We start from the raw sequence: 19,850 nt of genomic DNA on the forward strand, positions 1-19,850 counted from the left end.
TATTTTAGATGGTCTCATCGTGAGACCGAGGATATCAATATTATCCAATTTACTCGCATATTTTCTGCTTTCGTATACATTCGAGATGGGTTTGTCTTTCCATCGTGGCAGGGTGCCAAGTAATAGCTCGAGCTCCCCTGCAAAATCAACATCCATCCCACCTTCGCCCTCCGCGTGATCACCACCGACAACGATGCCCGAACGAAGAATCCTCCTCGTCGGCAGACGGGACTCGGAAATCCTCCGATTCCTCGAAGGTTCGCGTTTTTTTGATGACAATCCTATCGATCCCAACTGACATCTTCGATATCCAGCCCTCACCGGTTCCCTCCCCTCCCACCGAACCCCGGACTCCCACGCCGGTCTGACCCACACCCTCACCCTGAAAACCCAATACTACACCTCCACGATCCCCATCTGGATCGATGAGATCTCCTCCCCGACGGAATGGTCGACGGCCTACTCCTCCCCGGAAGCCAAAGAAGTCCGACAGGTCCTCGGTGCTATAATATACTGTTTCAGAAAACCCACTTCGGACTCGGAAATATCCGATACCCTAAAGGAAGATCTGAGAGGGTTGGAAAAGGTGGTGAAGGCTTGCGGGTACGGTTGGGATGGGGTTTGCTTGGCGGTTACGATGCCCCACGGTGTGCAGCCGCGGGTCGAGAAGGCGGCGGAGGAGTGGGAGGACTTGACGATGGAGTTTGGGTTCGAGTTTGTGGATTTTGAGGCGAAGGGGAGGAACGATTACGGAGGTACTTGTTCCCGTCGTACGGAAAGCGTGGAGATGCTGACGGATGGTCTTCGGGAGCGATATAGAACCCACCGGTATGGAAAGGTTAAAGGAAGCTTTGGAAGCGAACGACTGGAACGCCCCGCTATCGCTCGGACCCGACGACCTGGACGACGACGAACTCGACGAACTGGCAGGGGGGGATCCGGTCGACCGGGACGGAAACGTCAGGAACGGGTTGAAACTCGAAGCCGACGAAATGGAACAGGAAATGTTCGGTCTCCATCAGGCCATCTTGGAAGAAACGGGCGAAGATTGTGACGATGATGAAGAAATACAAGTCGAAAACCTCGAAGCTGCGATGCAGAGGTTGCAGACCGTCAAAGGTATCCCCCTTCGGAGCTCCCACCGTCCTACGGTACAAGTTTGGGAAAGTCTAGTTTATTAACAATTGCGCGTCCTGCGTAGATACGGTCGCAGGGCTCCCCGACGACAAAAAACGAGCCTTCGCGGCAAAAGCCGTCGCCGAAGTCATGAAAACCCTCTAAAAGAAACCCTCTTCGTAAATAAGTCGCAATCCTAGCCTTCTTTGCCTACGGATGTATCTACATTACGCCCACCGGTCCCCAGGGGAACCCTCTCTAATTCCTCATCGGCTTCTTCCCCCTCATCACCTTCCTCCTCTGATGCATCATATGCGTGTACATGACGTACGCACCCGGCACGTAAATCCCATAAAGCACCACCTTTTCCACCACCGCCACCAGCCCGCTAACCCCCTCCAACTCCCCGAGACTCCCATAGATCTCCCAAGCCTCGCTCGATATCCCCACGGGGTACAACACGAAGAAAGTATTGTATCTCAAAGTAGTAAGCCAGGCCGGCGGTTCACCTTGGAGGTTTCGAGCGTAGTAGGTGTACCGGATCACCTCGGTGATCGACCAGGCGAGAAGCATGGTCGTGTATGCGGGGGAGGTACGCATGGATTCGGGGCAGAGGTGGAGGATCGGCCAGACGAGGTTCAGACGCGAGGCGACTTGGACGACGGTGGTCGTCAGGGGGGTGCGGACCATGCCTGCGTATCGAATCAGCGTCGACAACTTCTCGTGATAACGTACAGCGTAATGCAGAACTCGGTTGTAAAATAGAAAGAAAGGGGATACGAACCGACGAGAGCGTGCACGATCTCCATCGCCGCGACCGTCTGCGTCCATTTCGTATAATCCCCAACGGCCCCGTATACCTTCTCGGGCCCCTCGCGGATGTTGGTGAGGATCGTGCGGACGAGGACTACGGCCCATAACGCGGAGGATAGGGTGTTGTAGGCGAGCAGGTAGTTGGCTTTGAGCTTGAGCTCCCGTCGTTGCTTTGCGGGGGAGGCCATCGTTGTTTTTTTCCGTCCGTGGGAGGATGTACGTATGCCGTGATGCTGCGATCCACGCCCTGAAATCTCGTAAAGAGTTGATAAACAATCCCAAGTGGGAGGGACCTCCAAGATTACGATCGAAAGGAAGGAATATCGATCGAAAACATGTCACTCCAAGCTACCGCTTCGTGCGTACCGACTTTTTTTTTTTTTTTTTTTTTTTTTTAGTTTCGTTGGGGTAGCGCGGTTTTCAACCGAAAATCCAGAACCAGAACCTGGTTTCTGCCCAAACGAAACGCTCAAATTGGAAAGCATCCACATGTTCCCGAGGCCCTTCGACCTGGAAAAAAAATACATCACGTAGCGCTATAGCTCGGAAAAGATATTAAAATGGAAAATAGGTCCCTGATATCTAGTTTATATCGTTCATTCGTTGGCTCTTCTTCGTCTTCTCCTCCTCACCAATCCCTCGTTCTAGAGGTTTAATATAATAAACAACCCCACGATCGTGGAAAAATAAAAAAACAGGGATGCTAACAGTAACACGGTAGAAGGGACGGGGTATAAATAAACATGAAAAACAGGCCTTCGTGAGATAAAAACGCCACCGGGCAATGATTGCCCTTCATCCATGTGAAGTATAACAAATAAAGAAAACCTCCCTGGGAAAGAAACGCCAGTTCATGATGCCTTGAAGGGTGAAAAGAGAAAGGGAGAGGGGAACGAAAGGGAAAGATGCCTGGATAGGGATATCAGTCGAGAATTACAGCATACCGTCGTCGAGAGCAATCGCACGCGGGTAGGGAGGAAATGAGACGCATCGCAGGGAAGGGGGGATGCGAGTCGAAAGCGGCTGAGCGTAAAAGCAATCGAACGATCGAAGGCCCTCCGCCGGATCATGGGTAGAGTTCCCAGATAAACTTCTTCCCGGTGGTGGCTTGCTTGCACCCATCGATGGCGCAAGAAGTGTACTTGCGTTTTCTCCCTCTTTGGGCCCGAGGTTGGCTGAGCATGGCATTTGCACATTCGCCGCAGTAGCACTGTCCGACCCGTTAGCATGGCAACTCCCTCCAGCGTATCGAAGGAAGGGTATGCAACTTACGTGACCGCATTTCATAACCCATATCTGTTTCTTGATATCATCGTCGGAGTCTCCCAACTCTTGGTCGCACATGGAACACCCGATCGCATCCTCGGACTTTGGAGATCTTGTGAATCCCTTCCGAGCCTCCTTGATAGGTGGGTCTTTGCTGTGAACCTGTCCGGTTATCTCGACTTCTTCGTTTTGTGCGGCAAAGCCTGGGAGCTGAAACCAATCCAGGTCTCGTCCGGGAGCCTGGAAGAGGCCATTCCTGACGGGGAAGTTCATATCCGGAGGGTCCCGATGCGGGGCGAGGGGGGCGAGGGGGGCCAGATGGGCACGATTCTGGGCACCGCCACCGAAGAATCCCAATCGGTGAAAAGGCATGCTAATGTCTCGAACCATCTCCAGTATTGAAAGACCTGCGCTAGCTACACCTCCGATGTTAGGCCCAAGTCGCCCAAAAGGGGCGAAGAGTAAATCGTCCAACGGGGGTTCCTCTGGTGGCGCACCTGCTCTGTTGGCGTGATGGTGATGATGGTGGTGGTGATGATGATTATGCTCATGGTGTGCCGGTTGGAACGGATCCCTCGAAGGCTGTCGCACTCTAGCGTGGGTGAAAGTCAGCTCGATGTCGCGAGCTGCCACCTCTGGGAACAGAATCGGTTCATGTCGTCGTTCTTCACGGGGATTTTCATTCCGGCGAACAGGTGGCGGATCCGGGATTGCGTCGAGGTCGATGACTTCGGCATCGGGAGGTCGGCCGGCAGGAGTACGGCGGGCCCTGTCCCTTTCCCTTTCCCTTTCCAGCTCTCGTTCTCTCTCTCTTTCCCGCTCTCTGTCCGAACCTCTGCCACGACGGTCCCTAGCGTTGTAGGGTGTGTGACGGCGACTGAAGCGGTCGGGTAGGGTGGTTGCTCGAAGAGGAGGTGAAGGTGAGATGGTCAAGTCTATGATTTCAGCCTCAGGAATCTCTTCGTGGAGGCCGCCTGCTAATCCACGTCGTGGTCTGCTCATCCTGCTTGGATATACGTTCGAGGTTCTGATTTGTTGGAGTTGTGGATGATTCGGGTGGCAACTACGGTGCAGCGGGGAGCGAGGTAAGGTTGAGGTCGTGAGGTGTGAGAAAAGAAGGAAGAAGAGAAATCACTAGCGTCAAGTTGGTCCAGATTCCTAGAAAGTGATAATTTTCGGGCACTGTCGGAAGGGTATCTACCCAGCTGTTGGTTGACCTCCTGTCAAGTTTCCGTTGCTCAGGCCTGCACCTCCCAAACACCGTAAAGATAAAATAACGGAGCTGCTAACTCTTTGATGGTTTATTTTCTCATCGAATGTATCGCATGACAGGCGCTTTACAGGCGAAGAGCAATATCGAAGGGTCTGGAAGTGTAGACAGCGGTGCCGTCGAGGAGGTTCAGCGTCGGTGAGGAGGGGGGGTTTTCGATTGGACGCTGCGCAGTTTGACCTGAGGTTTTTCACGTTGCAGTTCTGGAACCAATGTTCCCCAGTCGAGACGGCAAGAGCAGTCGATTCGATTGAGAGGAGGTTGGTTTAGATGACGACGACCGGTGGCAATCCACAACGAGGGAGGATTCTGATGGCCGAGCGGGAAGGATAAGATGTTGATGTTGATATCAACGTTGTTGTTGTTGTTGTTTCTCGGAGTGAGGTTGGTCGACCCAGGAACGTCGTGAGAGATGGCTGTCTGTAACCGCTCAGATGAGGCTTAGTAATCGGCCGAGACTTGGTGGCCAATTTCCCGCCAAGAGCGGAAGCCCTCCCACAATAAAGTCCGGGTGGTTATCATACGTTGCCTCTCGTACCCAGACGTCACAAAGGAGGGTCTTTGTTTGGGAAGAAATAGGAGGCATTGCGGATAGAAACGTGAATTATTATAGTACATCGCATGGCAGCTCAGTAATGGAAACAAGAGTCCTCGTATTCTAAATAAAATAATATCACCACCACTGCTACCTCGTTGTGATCGCCCAGCCATACAGACTCTCAATTGCTACCTCCGAGCACCGTAACAATTCCCTCGCTCGATAGGGTAACCAAGGATTCCGCTCTTGCACCCCAGGCCACGGCAACTGCGGGAACGGCGCTCTGCAATGGCACAGACCAACTCTTAGATGCCTTCGAGTAATGCTGTACCGTCACTCCCTGAGGACCACCGGTTGCCAGGTATTGTCCGGTATAATCCCATGCAACGGATTCGACCGCCGAGCCGATCTCAATAGCCTTGGCCAATTGACCCTTCCTCAAGTCCCACAGAGACACGGTATTGTCTCCCTTGCACGCAACCGCTAACCAGAATCCATTCTCCGAGAACTTGAGCGACTTGACAGGTCCTCCCAGTGGCTCGAACTTAGCCAGCACCTTGTTATCTCTCGCATCGAAGACTTCAACTGTCGCACTCTGCGTACCGGCTCCTAACAAGTGGCCGTCGGGATGGAAATGCGCACTGGTCAGAGCTGTAATTCATTTCGTGTTAGCATCATCCACAATTGGTGTTTATGTATCCCCGGGTTTATAAAAAAAACATACCAGAATCTGTGTAAACTTGCGAAACTGCCTTGCTGGCCGCGAGGTCGTAAAGAACGTAGCTCTTGTCGACACCGACCGACCCCAGAAATTCCCCATTCGGATGTGTGCAAATGCCGCTAACTTTGCCTGCGTGTCGCTCGAACGATATGCTCTCGTTTCCAACGTCCTCCCATACTCTGACGACACCGGACGCGGAAGCAGTGATCGGTCGAGCACCCCACCAAGCTACATCGGTGATTGCGCCATCCTGCGAAGGCAGAACCCGCGATAGATTGTCTTCCGAGAGGGAATAGACTCCGGAAACACCATCAACACCTCCGACCAAAGCCAAATCCTGCGATGCATTCAAAGATACCGAGGCTCCGCCAGGGTACAAAGGCTCGGACGATGAGATTGAGGCGAAGGATCCGATCGTATCAGGAACGGCCCAGTCAGCGGGTACGGGTCGTTTACGACGGCCAGCAGAAAGCCTAAATACGTAATTAGCATCAAACTCATCGTTTTCAAGATCACCACGACTTACTCGGCATGCTTAGCATTGATCCTCTCGACAACATCTTCGGGAACATCGTTGCTGTCGACCTGCATTTCATCCCCGCCAGGCGCTGCCGCAACTCCGCTAGCAGTCACCTTGGACAGAGCATCCCTCGCCTCGTCGCGTTCTTTGATTAACCGTCCGATAACCCTTACAGCTGCATCGTGCTGATATAGTGCCGTGCTTAGCTCCTGACGCGTCTGGGCAAGTTGCTGTCGGAGGGTATACGTTTCTAAAGCCAATGCATCCCATTCATTCTGGAAAACCGAAAGCAGAGATGGTATCGAGGTGATCGTAGGAGGCCGAGGGCGGACGGTTCGGCTTGCTATAACATGATGAGTTTACGTGGGCCTTTTTCGTAGTCTCGTGACGCTTGGGCAGGACGTACTTTTTAGATCGATGAGGTCCTCGAGTTTGAGCTCTTCGCCTGTTACGGGATCTTTGCCGTGTTCTTGGATATATTGCTCGATCAATCGCTTTTCGAAGACGTGGCCTAGCAGATTATATATTAGATTCAGACGTTGGGTATGCGATCCCGAATGATAGAAGTCTCACCGCTCTTCGACGAGATGGCAGGAGTTTGTGGCGTTTCGCCAGAGACTATAGAGGAAAGGTGTCAGCTAGATGATATATTTGATGGGTGAAAAGGTTTCTCGGCGTACTTGCGCACAGCATGGTGATTCAATTGATGTGGGTGGGAATGTCGTGAATATGGAGGTGGAGGATGGAGATGGATCCGAGGTGATGGTGCCGGTCGTGTTTTTTTGCAGGGGTCTGGTTCTCGCAACGCACCAAGCAAGCCCACGATGAAGCTCCTCCGCAGCCACGCAAGCCGAGGCCCCAAGTAACTACGTCCGCATCTGCACCACAATCAGAATTACAACGTTCGCCTTGTCATTTGGAATATCTCTTGCCTGGAATTTCAATTTTGGTTTGTTGATACCGAATGATCTAGAATTAGCTATAGACAACCCCCAAGTCCAGTGTGAAAGAATGCAGCACATTGATATAATATTGAGGCGCTGTTGTATGCCACAAGAATAATGAAAGACCTCCATTAGAATGTTGCGTTTTGTCATACCCGAATTTTGGATATCGAGATGTCAAATAAGTTCACTACCCAAGTACCACCTGATCATAATATCACGATGCAAATAAATATGGCTGCCTGGGTGTGGTAGATGCAGGTGGCCGGCACTAGAAGATCTCGAAGCCGCCTGCTTACATTTCAAATGGCTGCCACAAAGCGATGCTGATGTTACCAGTTACTCGGAAAATCTGTCCGGCTCTCCTCGCCAGCTGTAAACCCACGGCTATATCTCTATTTATACTATCGATGGGTTGATATCCAGAGCTGTGCAGATGTGGTTGACCTCTCCATCTGTCCATCTGGCAAATTCGGCCGACTCCAATCAAGAGTGGACGGAACCAAGACCTTCGAATTCATCTATCGAAGGAAGCCCAATATCGTATGGTTAAATTTACGGGCTGCTACTCAATCATCGCCAAACGACAGCTTGACCTTCTGCTTCGGCCGGGGCTTCTTCTTTTTCGGTGCTTCGTCCTTTTTATCCTTTCCGTCGACCTTCTTTGCTTCGTCATCCGAAGCCTCTGCCCCAACGACCTTTGCGATCTTCCGTTTTTGTGTTCTGACGCCTATTTCGAGGACCGAATCCTTCGATTTTTCGGCTTTTGTATCTTTCGATCTGTCCTCTGGATCTTTTTCGGTTGTTTTATCCGGGTCGGTTTCTTGATCACCCTCTTCCGAAGCTTTGGCCTTCGCCGCTGTTTCCTCTTTCAAAGCATCGAATTCTTTCCCAGATAAAGTAGTATTGTCTTCGAGGACATAGACAGGTTCGTCTTCTTCGTCATCCTCGGGGTTGCGCTGTTTCTTCGGCCTGTTCAACGGGCGCTCTTGGTATACCCCGGCTGTCTGAGCTCTGAGTCGCTGCAGAAAGGCTGGCTCTTTCGATTCTACAAACAAAAGGTTAATACCGCAATATTCGGGAATATTTTTTCTATATATTTTAAAGACAATTATAAAAGATATCAAACATACCGTAACTTAAATTCTTATGAGACATAATGTGCGCAATGGTGAGAGAATATAAATATGATTTTCGCAAATCAGCCTGAGTTGGAAAGGCAGGCGTTTAAGCCCTGTATGCAATGTCTCCACGGATGGTTGTTCGAAAATGAAATCAAGCTTTTAGAAAGGAGATGCGCAAGGTCGACACGGATTCCGGAAGTTGCCTTCCAGGGCCACAGCCGCTAGACGATTTTCAACGACCAGGTTTCAGGGACAGTGCCTTCCAAACAGAGGTGTCTACCCGACGGTACATAATGTGTGACCCGTGCAAGGGGTGTGTGGGAGATTTCTAGAGTGCAGGACGATGTCCCAAGTTTCAGGTTTCAACAGGAAAAAATATAAAACAAAAAATTCATTCGCCACATGGCCCCAGACGAGCGAGAGTTCGAAGCCATCAAGAAAAATGCTGGTGGGTGGATTCTGTTTCATCCACAGGCTTATTCAAGCGACCGAACGAGAAGGTTGACCGACTGGCTTGCTGTGGTGGCCGTGCATGCATTGGCGGTTTTCTTGGTGTTCTTAGTTTTTTTCCTTTAATGAGCTTGCATCGATTAATATTGCCCTGCTCGCCCAGGTACATTATATTTGTTATATAGCACGAGCACGAGCATTAGCCATTATCGTTATTAACTAGCATCAGCATTCACTACCTTCTCGCCCAATTTGCCCGTCGACGACATCTTTTTAACATATCTTACTCCTCTATATCTATATATCTATATATCCATCGATACTATAACATACGATTGTATCTTGTGGTGGCAGCTATCCCCTTATCTACAGACACGCGCGTTGGATGGATTCCATGTTCGAGCCCGTTTTTCGGCTCTCCTTCTAAAACGTGCTTTGCGATATCCCCTACTATCCGCTCGAAAGCCTCCATTACCCCGTCGGTTCTTCCTCCGTTACGTCCTATACCCGAGCTCCTCATTATCAATCTGATTACTATCGTCGGTATCTCGACCTCCATCTAATTCTTTTGGGTTTTCAAAATCCCCCTTCGCCGTTTTCTCCCCTCTCTAGCTTCGCCAACGTGGACTCGATAACCGTCTCCCCTTTATAGCGGATCCGGCCCCCTCTGGGGCTCCATATCTGACTGCGCTTTCACCACGCCATCATGGCTGTTGACAACCTCATAGGCAGGAGGAGAGGCTTCCTGGACTTCGTCCCGTTTCGCAAGCTTCAACCATACGGCAAAGGGTTCTTTTCGAAACGTATTCGCCTCAATGCTGGCTCAACCGTCACAATACCCCTGGCCGTAGTCGTAGCTTTCCCCATTCTCATTATCGTCGTCATCCTGGTGCTGGTAGCTCTACATTCTGATTCTCCAAATGTTATTCAAAATCTACCTTTGATCAACAGAGAATCTGGGATTTTGTAAGTTTTTTTTCGCTCAGATTTTTTTTTTTACACCCCCTTGATGCGAGTGTCGTATGCTCAACGCGTTTCGGAAAAAAGCTCGGTGAGCAGCATGAACACAGCTAATTATAAGCAATCTTTCTCTATAGAAAAATAAACGAAACATACGATAAGCCATTCGTCACGGGCTGCTTGGAACCAGCCGTCGACCTCCCCAGAGCGAATGCAGCGTTCGTCGTTCTAGCAAGAAACAAGGAACTGGACGGTGTAATCCAGTCTATGAAATCGATCGAACGCCATTTCAACCATTGGTTCCACTACCCTTATGTCTTCCTCAACGACGGAGAGTTTAACGAATCCTTCAAAGCCACTGTGAAGAAATATGCAAGCTCGGAGGTGGAATTCGGCCAGATCGATTCTAGCATGTGGGGGTTTCCGGATTGGGTGAACCATGACGATGCAAAGGAAGCCATTGCAAAGCAGGGAGATCGGGTGATCATGTATGGTGGTATGGAAAGTTACCATCATATGTGTAGATTTTACTCGGGGTGAGCTTTTTTTTTTTTTTTTTTTTTTATGAGGCTGGTGTCGGGGAAGCTCAGCGGCTAACTCTAAATTTGGGTGGCAGGTTCTTCTATAAGCACCCTCTCCTCGACAAGTATAAGTGGTACTGGCGATTGGAGCCGGATATCAAGTACTTCTGCGATATCACCTAGTAAGCTCGAAAATCCGGCACCAAACGCGACCTCGGAGCTAGCTAATAGTTCTCTAGTGACCCATTCGTTCATATGGAACGACACAACAAGACTTACGGATACACGATCGCTGTCAAGGAGCTGAAGGAAACTGTCCCGAATCTGTTCAGATACGCCACAGCGTACAAGCGACTGAATAAGATTCCCACGACCGGCCTATGGGACATGTTCGCTGATCGGACCGAGCCGCCGAAGGAGGATCCCGCGACTTCCGACGATTCTACCGAGGATATCCCGAAAACATCACCTCGAAAACCACTCCCTGATATCGATGGAGAAAATATGGAGGGCGAGAAGTACAAGTCAGTATACGATTTTTACCGTACAACTGAAAACAACGCTAACCGGGAGGTTTAGTATGTGCCATTTCTGGAGCAACTTTGAGATCGCGAGACTCGACTTCTTCAGAAGCAAGGAATACGAAGATTTCTTCCAGATGATGGATAGATCGGGTGGTTTCTGGACGGAACGAGTGAGCTACCCGAAAACGTGATGTTCCCAACGATTGAATGCTAACTATTATATAGTGGGGAGACGCACCGGTTCACTCGTTAGCTGCCGGAATCCTATTGGACACCAAGGATATCCACTACTTCCGTGACTTTGGCTACCGACATACCACCATCCAACATTGTCCTGCGAACGCTCCCGGAAAACAGTTAACACGCAAACCCTTCTTCCACTCCGAGGATATGCAACGAAATAAACGACTTGCAAAGGAGGATGATGCATACTGGGCCAACTACGATACACCGAAACACAACGGTGTTGGATGCCACTGCCGTTGCGATACCGATATCGAAGATGTCGAAGGCAAACCCGGTAGCTGTACACCCGAATGGGTTAAAGTTGCCGGAGGTTGGCTACCGGAATAACGATGGCAATTTTTTTGCAACCCCTTATCGGTTGTAAAATCGCCGTTCCTCTTGCTGACTTACTTTCAGCGCATTACATACGTACAGATAATGTTTGTTATTACCCGTTGCTAATGACACTTTTCCCTTAACATACATCTATCGGACTTTAGCCATGGTATTTATAGCTTGTTTCTTTGAGGCATTGGAGTTTTGCGGTCTCCTCCCTCCTCCTATCCCCTTCATCATCCATTATGGCAAACCGTCAATGCGCATGCGGGCATCTCTAGCTAAACCTTTTATTTCTTCTTCCTTTCCATGTGGCTTTTATTCATAAATGTACATAATATAACTTCTTTCGGTTTGGCTGTGCGGCCTCCTTTTTTTTACCGTATTGCGAGACCGCTTATTTTTCTTCTTATTTTTTTTATTGAGGCCCCTGCAGTGCTACTTGTTCAATTCTTTCTTTTTGACCCACCGATATAATCCTGGCTGCCCTCTTTGAGCATGCGTGTAACGATAGGCAAGACGGCAATTGCATCCTGCGATCCTTTGGGAGTCTTGTGTGCTTTTGGACGTCTGTGGCGTTGAAGAATAAGATTCCAATGGTTTGGAGATTACACTATTAAGGCCCCTGCTCGTTGGAAGCTTGTACCTAGCCCGGCACCCATCCGTAGTCCTTTTGTCCTCGTATAAAGCTTACAAGTGTCAGGCGCTGTATCCACGGATACGAGCTCTTTTAGATCTACTACGGATGCGGCTATACGTTTCACATTTGGTTAGGGCCCCTACCATCTGCTTCCGCTCCGTGCCATGGTAGGTTCCGTTGTATAGTACCCGCGATTTGTCTAGCGAATCTTGGGGATGCAAGACAGGAAAATTACAACGTCTACAACGCAGGTTCGGATTTTGTTCCTTTGGCAGTTGGAGGAGTTCGAAACTTGCAACTGGCGAGAGGATGAAGGGAGTTATGGAATATTCATAGATTTGTTTAAGTTTTTTTTTAAAAAAAAAAATTTTGATCGGTCCCCGGAGGTCTATGGCTTCTAGCCATTTATCCACAAAAGACTGTTGTGGTTCGAAAAACCAATTGCCGGTCAGGTTATATATTAATACATCCCAAGAGAGAAGAGAAAGAGAATGTCCCAAAATCGTAAACTACAAAAGAACCACAAGTATGGAAAGCCCGCAATCGCTAGAATAAATCATTATTACCATTTTAAACTCATCTCTTATTTTCATCCATAGAAGAATCCTTAAATGGAACGGAAGGAACCCTCCCACGCATCCCAAACTACTTCGTCTCCTCCAACCCCCCCTAGCCACCGACAACTCCCCATACTGCGCCGCCGAAAGTTCATAAACCGTCGTCGGCTGCATCAACCTCTGCGACTGCGCCGTCTCCTGATCCGGATACGATCCTCCCAACTCCGACGGCGGCGGGGGAAACATATGCGGCGCCTTCCTCCTCGTAAAAGGCCAAAACAACAGTTTCTTCTCAGGATCAGTAGGATCTGTAGCCGTGTGATCCGGTGCCACGGGTGGCGGGGAAGGACGTCTTAGGAAGATGTGGCGGATAATCAGTGCCGCGATGAGCAGGACGGCGATTGATATACCGACCGCTATGCCGGCTTTCGCGCCGGACGAGAGGCCTGAGGCGGGTGGGGTGGAGGTTTCGGAGGTTAGTGGTGGAGAGGTGCCGGTGGTACTTGGGGCGCTGCCAGTTGTAGAGGTTGTGAGGGTGCGGATACGGGTTGAGACGGTTGTTGGAGGGTTAGGAGTACAATTGTCGACGGAGAAGGAGAGGAAGAAGGCACCGATTGAGGTACATTGGTTTTCGCGGATGGCGGTGGGGTCTTCGGAGCAGTTTTCGTCGCTGTAGGCGGATACTATATTAAAAAGAAATTAGAATCAGTACCGAGTTCGTTTTAACTTTGCGACAGAGTGTGATTATATATTTGTGCAATATATGTGTAGTTAAAGCAACTTTTTTTTAAGGATTAGGAATTTTTTACACATACTTGTGCAACCATGTCCGAGAAAGGCTATTGTCAGCGATGTAGTATTCGCTGTTGCGATTTTATGACAAGCGCCATCTGGTGTGCCTGGCTGTCGAGGCCGTGGACGTTGAGTACAATTTTCGTCGGTGAATGCGTAAATTGAACTTTCGTTACTCGTGTCCTGTCCAAGGGTCGTTCCGACGAAAAAGAGAAGCGAAAGAAATAGACATGATAGTCTTGATAGTCGGGGGGTTTCGAAGTTCATGGTGTCGAACGTATTGACCCTGGCGTTAAATATCCACCTTTTTTTCTTTCGATAATTTCCTACGCGGCCAACCGACACTTGTCGAATACTATCTCGCAAAGCCACTCGAATATCTATTTCCCTTTCCTCCCTTTATATAATCGTATAAAACCACTTCGGCGTTGGAATCGAAAAGGTGGTATTCGCTCTCCTAAATTGAAAGGTTGGTAAGAAATGGCTTTTATCGTGGGTTCGAATCAAAGATTGAATCTCGATGGTTTTCTCCACATCTCAAGGCCAAGTGAAACGACCGGTCCGTTTGATATCAGTTGTCGTTAACGGATTCCTCGCAGGGCTCCCAGGCTAAAGTTCCCCCAAGACCATCCAAAACCGCAAGGAAAAAAGGAGAGCTGCAGGATTGAATTCTATGCCGAGGTCAATTATATATAGGTCGGTATATATAGCACGCCCTAAACCCGGCTTGCTGAAATCCCAAAGAGCTCAAGGAGAAAGAATAAGTATAAACGGAATCCTGGTTGTTAGAGCGGTTCCCTCCTACTTAAAGGGTACCAGCTCCAACAAAAGGAAAAAGAGTGAGAGACAGAAAAAACAACGGGTATTGGGCGAGAAGATGGTGTAAGACTGCCAGCCTCGAGTTACTGCAAGGAGGGAGCACACGGTTTGAAGACCAGGGACGGGAACTTGCCTCATTCTTATCGCACCTACTTTATCTGTCCACAACAGAGAAAAAAACAACAACAGAAAGTCGAGGAAAAATTTCAATTCACGGATTTCAGCCGCATAAAACCAAGTGAGAAATAATTTATAAAATCAAATTGTCCAATAATCTACGTGAATCTAGGGGTTTTAACGTCTGTACGAGTAACCGAATACGTAAAGTCCGTGTAAGGGTCGGGTGAAGAGAACTGTTGGACAAGGCTTTTCATACGATGTTCTCCTTCCATCAGCCTTTCCTTTCGCAAATAATCAGTTGGGGGACCACAGGCCGAGGGTAAATTGGGGGCCTGACCACCATTTTAGAAATAACTTCGTGCAGCCGACAGTGCTGCAGCAGCGATCTTTAAGCTTGTTACATGCAGCGCCAGGATTGTAATTGCGATTCCCGTCGTTGAACATTCTAGCCTGGGGCGCTAGAAAGCACTCCTTATTCTTCTGACATATAGTTTTACCCCGCCAATGGTTCTCTTTTGGATTGTGCTTTGACTGCAATACCGGAGGACTATTTATCCAGTTGGTTGCAGGGCCCAGGCCGTCGGATTCGAGGCCTACATTTTTGGGAAGCTTTCCCGCTCGCAATTTTTCTTTATGCATGGGGGCTGCAGATGTTCGAATGCAACACATATGTTTTTTTTGGCCCCCCCCCAAAGTATGCGCATGGGGTACGAGAATTGCGAGGACTATCCTTGGCTTTTATTTCAAAGTTGGATAGAGATATCTAGAATCGAATCGTTTATGTTTCCAGTATTGGCCAGAAGCTAGGCGGAAAAGCTTGAATCGTCAAGCTCCACTGTGGGGTTTCGGTATACGGAAATTGAGATCCGCGGTTCGCGAAAAACATGCCGATTGTCAGCCTACTAACTACTCCAGTCCGTGTCTGCACCGACTCGTACTCGACTCCACTGCTTGACCTGGCCTAGTCAAGTTTCACAAAATTGCTGACCGACCGCCGCAGAGCCGCATTTCACCAGCCATGTCGGTGGCCATAGAATTCCAAGGCTTACGTTAAAACAGCACAGAAGGGTTCCGCATGGACGCCTACAGAGCTGCATATCTATAAAATTACTTAGATATGCCTTGTTCCCTAACCGTAGGGTATGTTCGCATTAATGCCAACAAAATATTCCGAAATATATCATGCTTCGTCTCATGTAGACGGATACTTCGTGAGATCTATGAATGAATGCAATGCCGGATCTGCTATTTTAAAAGATCGTTCCAGCCTTGTGCTATGGTGTTATTATGCAAGCGAGTTTAGCAATTTTCAATATTGCTAAAAATTAAAAAAAAAAAAAAAAAAAAAAAAAAAAGAAGGAAGGCTAGAAACTACATCATCTACTATAGGAGTCTAGTTTCAAGATCATCTACCCAGTTTGTTATAAGGTCGATATCGATGCCGTGGAATCGGATTGTAGTAGTTGGTTTAAGCTTTTAGATGAACTTTAGCATAGACTGAAAGCGTGCAGGCCACAACCGTTGGCGAATAATCCCTACGCAAACATCCCTAAGCCGGTTAAGGTATGTGTCTCTCGAATATACACAGGCTATAGCAATTATGTTGCCGAAGCTATTTACGATGATTCATAAGATATATTCATCCCAGTGCTTTCTTTAACCCCCTTTTAAGTATATGGACTATACTAAGGTACAAATTACACTAGTTAACTGGTGTCGGGTTGCCTTTGCAAAAGTATTTGGTGGTGCTAGAAACACAATTTCTGTACGTTGTGGTGGGGTGTGGGAGTGGTTTCCCCGACAGAGCTGCTCCACGCTATTTTAATTGTCAGTGCCACCCCATGCATACAGTGCGGTGTCATATAGATTTCCAAAGGGAAAACATACTGTTCCCTGTACAGTAAATAACTTCATCTTGGTGCACCCATTTTTAAGACCACAATCAAGGGTGATCGAGACAGCTTTCGTTCCGGTGCATTTGAGGATTTGGCTGGGAATTAGTGTTGAGATCGCACTTATATATGTCGATGGGCAGCCGCCGGGCCCAGCGAATCCCCGTTTCTTAAGGTCGGCTAAAGGCGTAACTTCTGGACCAGGTGTGGCAAATGTAGAACTTAATTGAGGAGTCAAGTTAGTTGTACAGGCACTTGTTATAATTGCAAAAAATGGATCGATTCATTCGAGGCTGTTTGCTAATTCAATGTTGCGAGACAACCCCAATAGTCAAGAGAGCAATACATACTCCCTAGCCTCGACACATTTCCATGCATATACATGCATGTTAGTATCTGAGCCAGGTGTATAGCATGCTAGCATTGCTGCATCAGACCTGTTTCAAAAATAACACGGGTTGCCAAAGCTGTACATATTAATTGATCAGGCTCAACCACTTGTAGGCCATCAAACCAAAGTTAACTCACCTAACGAGAGCTGCCAAAGGAATCAAACATAAAGAGAGACGCATTTTAAACTTCGGTGCGATATTATCGATAGGCTATGGATAGTATATATGGAATGAAAGATTTCAGCAAGAGAGAAAGTGGATATATGAGAGAAGAAACCCAGGCCCGGATATATAAGTACACACACGAAGTGAGAAAGTCCGTTTGGTATTTATATTGATATGGACGCTATTATGTTCTGAACACATCCTTTTATAAATCTATTAGATTGATGTGCGTGTGTACCACACAATCCTTTTCAACTCGTTGAAGTAGCATTAACCGATCCACGACTCCTACGGCTTTACCAGTGCGACTTCTTGGAAACATATCCGTAGCTTTCTGAAAAAAAAACGCAACGAGTTTGAACCATTGAATTTGGTCAACTGGCAGTTGTAAGCTTTAAGGGATATTGAAGCGTTCGCACAAGTATACATCGGTCCTCTTTACTTAGCTACCCTACATGATTTGTAGCGTCGTCTGGACTAGATACGGCAATTCATCTTCCGCCAAGAGATCTCAACTCCTAAATTATAGACTGTGTGATTTTGATCTATCTTAACACAACCACCGGAACTTTTGATTTTTCTGTTCAATTCCAAAGTTATTCAATTTAAACGACTTTTGGTGTCATAGGTGAATCCGGAGGACCTACTTTGGGACACCCCAAAGGTGGTCCAAATTAAATAACTTTGGAATTAAACAGAAAATCAAAAGTTCTGGTGGTTGTGTTAAGACAGGCCAATCGCGACGATGGTTGCGATAACCCTGGGACCCAGGAGTTGCGCTTTGAATGTTATTAGCGGGATGATCCCGCTATTAATTGCCGGAACTGGGTGGAAATTTACCGAGCGTTGGCGAGATTTTGTACCCAGTACACAGGTTTATGCAATTAATATTCGCAACCGAGAACTGTTACACAGCCTAATGATTCCTTTTTAGCCCTCCTTCTATAACGCCGAGACGTCGGGATCTAACGGGCCAGGCATTTCCATGCTGAAATCTCTATATATTTAGATCGCCGTATAAGCGACGCCTCAAGGACGATATTGTTCCTATATCTCTGGCGTCTTGGTACAAGACGAAGTCTGGCACACTTTAATTCTTTTAGCGCTGGAAAGAATTATATAAACCAGTCTCTTCTCCGCATAAGTTATAAAATGCTTCCGCTTCTATTATTAATATATTGATATATCGCCATCGAAGCCCGTATTCAGGCGTAATCTCAAGTCCCAAGAGTCCTGTTATCTTATATTTTAACAGATAATTCTGTCAGTGATCGGGGCTTACATATATCCGAGTTGCAACCTTGATTCGAATCGAAGTGTACCAAACTTACCTTGTTGGTTGGATCGTCTCTTTCAATCTAATTACTATCTAAGCCGAGTTTTTAAGCATAGTCAGCTGACATTACGCTACCGTCCTGCACCAGAACGACGTAGCCACCTAAGTATATATCAAGATGAAGATCTTCACGATACTGGGTCTGGCACTTGAATGGTTTGTCAACTTCTAATCGAACTCTCTTAAAGCGAGTTGGTTGCCACAGTACAATTCTACATCCAGCTAACAAGTATATCCAAATCATCTTTGTAGCGCCGCCTTTGCCATTCCGGAACCTCAAGCCAAGGGGAAACCTTGCACGCTTACATTGTACACCCTGCCTCCCACACCCACAGTATGGCCGCAGTGGCCAATCAAGTATGCAGCCACCAGTACTCGGACCGTAAACGTTAATTGTAACGGTTGTAAAATAGCTACTCTTGAGATGCAGATGACGGTAAGTCACTAAATATCAATAACCTTAATTTAACAAGACCCATTCCATCTAACAACTTGGTGTAGATGAATTTTGTTCCTCCTTTGCAAACCCCGTGGCCAGCGAGGATCTCACCAATGGCAGTCGTCACCAAACTGTTATGTACTAGCTAATATAAACACTGCATAAATATTAGACTATTAGTGGAACGAACAGTCCAGTTGGACACTTGTATATGTGGCGATAAAGGCACGGCTTGCTTCAAACTTGGCGCCTACTATCAACGTAGAGACGTACCGTTTAGTGCTATATATATCCATTAATTATAAAAGAATCAACTGCTAGGTAATCGGGTTCAATATTCAGGCCATCTGTAAATTCTGCAAGGCCAATAATATACCATGTACAGAAAAGGATATTGTAGCCTACTGTAATTATATACCCTCTGCCGCCTACAAAGCTACTACTGAAACCCAGCGCAGGCACCCAACTACAGAAACCAGAGGCCCCAAACTAATAGTAACAGAAATCTAGCTGGAGGTTTAGACCTAGATTTTTAAAAAGGAAAGCTTTGAGGTCCAGGCTATTACCCACAATAGCCTAGCTAAGGGCATAAGAGTCTCGGTTTGCAGAAAACTATAGTACAGGCCATGGCACACATTCAGTATTACATATGTATAGCCTGCAGGGGTACCTATCTTTCTCCATAGGCCTACTAGTGTCGTGTAAAATTTGCTAAGGTTATGCTGGAGAGGTATCCCAGGCCTGAAGGGTTAGGTTCAGCAATGAAATCTACTTTGGTTTTAAGCCTAAGAACAAAGTATATATATAACGTAAGAATGGGGAGAGGTTTAGGCCTCAATGTATACAGTAGTACAAACATAATCCCAAGGATAAGGATTACTGTAGGTTGTATGTCTGGGTTGCAGTAAGCTATAACTTCAAATCCTAGCCGATCTTTTATACTACAGGTAATGATAATGGCAAAATGTCACAAATTGTGTATATAAATTAAATTCTGGAGCCTATTGTGAAGCCTTGATTAGAGGCAGGCCAGGATTTTGTTCTAGAAGATAATAATGATAGCAGGCATGGTATTGAGAAAAATAGCAAGGTACGTAGGTAGAAGGAGAATCATGGCTTGCTCTGTTATTTAAATTGCTCACAGTCTTTGGACCTGTCACCCATTGAAAATGCTTGGCAGGTACCAAAGTCCCACACCCGGCGTTATCTATATTGGGATGAGATTAGTACCAAGGAACTGGCTTTGGAGGGTTGGAATTCTATATCCCAAGAGACAATTAACAAGTAGGTGGAGAGTACACGATTAATATTAAACTAGCCAGGCCACCGAATTGGGGCAGGTAATATTAAGATCATGCGAATAGTTAGTA

The 19,850-nt window shown here is 47.5% G+C and overlaps 9 protein-coding genes across 9 annotated transcripts; 3 read left to right on the forward strand and 6 right to left on the reverse strand.

Moving 5' to 3' along the window:
* Positions 1-193: 193 nt before the first annotated feature.
* DFL_002708 (uncharacterized protein) lies at positions 194-1,281 on the forward strand (the record flags this gene model as incomplete). The annotated part of the gene is made up of 4 exons (XM_067631534.1): positions 194-257; positions 315-755; positions 820-1,119; positions 1,202-1,281. The coding sequence occupies 4 exons, from the start codon at positions 194-196 to the stop codon at positions 1,279-1,281; spliced, it is 885 nt and encodes a 294-aa protein (XP_067494070.1).
* A 93-nt stretch (positions 1,282-1,374) lies between these two features.
* On the reverse strand, positions 1,375-2,117 carry DFL_002709 (uncharacterized protein; the record flags this gene model as incomplete). Its single annotated transcript, XM_067631535.1, has 2 exons — positions 1,375-1,808; positions 1,901-2,117. The coding sequence occupies 2 exons, from the start codon at positions 2,115-2,117 to the stop codon at positions 1,375-1,377; spliced, it is 651 nt and encodes a 216-aa protein (XP_067494071.1).
* Positions 2,118-2,995: 878 nt separating this feature from the next.
* Positions 2,996-4,197, reverse strand: DFL_002710 (uncharacterized protein; the record flags this gene model as incomplete). Its single annotated transcript, XM_067631537.1, has 3 exons — positions 2,996-3,139; positions 3,202-3,611; positions 3,693-4,197. The coding sequence occupies 3 exons, from the start codon at positions 4,195-4,197 to the stop codon at positions 2,996-2,998; spliced, it is 1,059 nt and encodes a 352-aa protein (XP_067494072.1).
* A 987-nt stretch (positions 4,198-5,184) lies between these two features.
* DFL_002711 (uncharacterized protein) lies at positions 5,185-6,937 on the reverse strand (the record flags this gene model as incomplete). Its single annotated transcript, XM_067631538.1, has 6 exons — positions 5,185-5,654; positions 5,728-6,197; positions 6,251-6,587; positions 6,651-6,755; positions 6,818-6,862; positions 6,925-6,937. The coding sequence occupies 6 exons, from the start codon at positions 6,935-6,937 to the stop codon at positions 5,185-5,187; spliced, it is 1,440 nt and encodes a 479-aa protein (XP_067494073.1).
* Positions 6,938-7,757: 820 nt separating this feature from the next.
* Positions 7,758-8,346, reverse strand: DFL_002712 (uncharacterized protein; the record flags this gene model as incomplete). The annotated part of the gene is made up of 2 exons (XM_067631539.1): positions 7,758-8,236; positions 8,322-8,346. The coding sequence occupies 2 exons, from the start codon at positions 8,344-8,346 to the stop codon at positions 7,758-7,760; spliced, it is 504 nt and encodes a 167-aa protein (XP_067494074.1).
* Positions 8,347-9,468: 1,122 nt separating this feature from the next.
* DFL_002713 (uncharacterized protein) lies at positions 9,469-11,340 on the forward strand (the record flags this gene model as incomplete). Its single annotated transcript, XM_067631540.1, has 6 exons — positions 9,469-9,728; positions 9,860-10,258; positions 10,339-10,425; positions 10,483-10,767; positions 10,823-10,937; positions 10,993-11,340. The coding sequence occupies 6 exons, from the start codon at positions 9,469-9,471 to the stop codon at positions 11,338-11,340; spliced, it is 1,494 nt and encodes a 497-aa protein (XP_067494075.1).
* A 1,137-nt stretch (positions 11,341-12,477) lies between these two features.
* DFL_002714 (uncharacterized protein) lies at positions 12,478-13,584 on the reverse strand (the record flags this gene model as incomplete). The annotated part of the gene is made up of 2 exons (XM_067631541.1): positions 12,478-13,208; positions 13,341-13,584. 2 exons carry the CDS (start codon positions 13,582-13,584, stop codon positions 12,478-12,480), a joined length of 975 nt encoding a protein of 324 aa, XP_067494076.1.
* A 2,374-nt stretch (positions 13,585-15,958) lies between these two features.
* DFL_002715 (uncharacterized protein) lies at positions 15,959-16,720 on the reverse strand (the record flags this gene model as incomplete). Its single annotated transcript, XM_067631542.1, has 3 exons — positions 15,959-16,072; positions 16,144-16,369; positions 16,677-16,720. 3 exons carry the CDS (start codon positions 16,718-16,720, stop codon positions 15,959-15,961), a joined length of 384 nt encoding a protein of 127 aa, XP_067494077.1.
* Positions 16,721-18,159: 1,439 nt separating this feature from the next.
* On the forward strand, positions 18,160-18,629 carry DFL_002716 (uncharacterized protein; the record flags this gene model as incomplete). The annotated part of the gene is made up of 3 exons (XM_067631543.1): positions 18,160-18,197; positions 18,294-18,477; positions 18,543-18,629. 3 exons carry the CDS (start codon positions 18,160-18,162, stop codon positions 18,627-18,629), a joined length of 309 nt encoding a protein of 102 aa, XP_067494078.1.
* Between the last annotated feature and the right edge of the window lie 1,221 nt (positions 18,630-19,850).

The sequence above is a fragment of the Arthrobotrys flagrans genome (assembly GCF_004000055.1).
Source record: "Arthrobotrys flagrans strain CBS H-5679 chromosome Unknown unitig_3, whole genome shotgun sequence".
In the NCBI taxonomy this organism is placed as follows: domain Eukaryota; kingdom Fungi; phylum Ascomycota; class Orbiliomycetes; order Orbiliales; family Orbiliaceae; genus Arthrobotrys; species Arthrobotrys flagrans.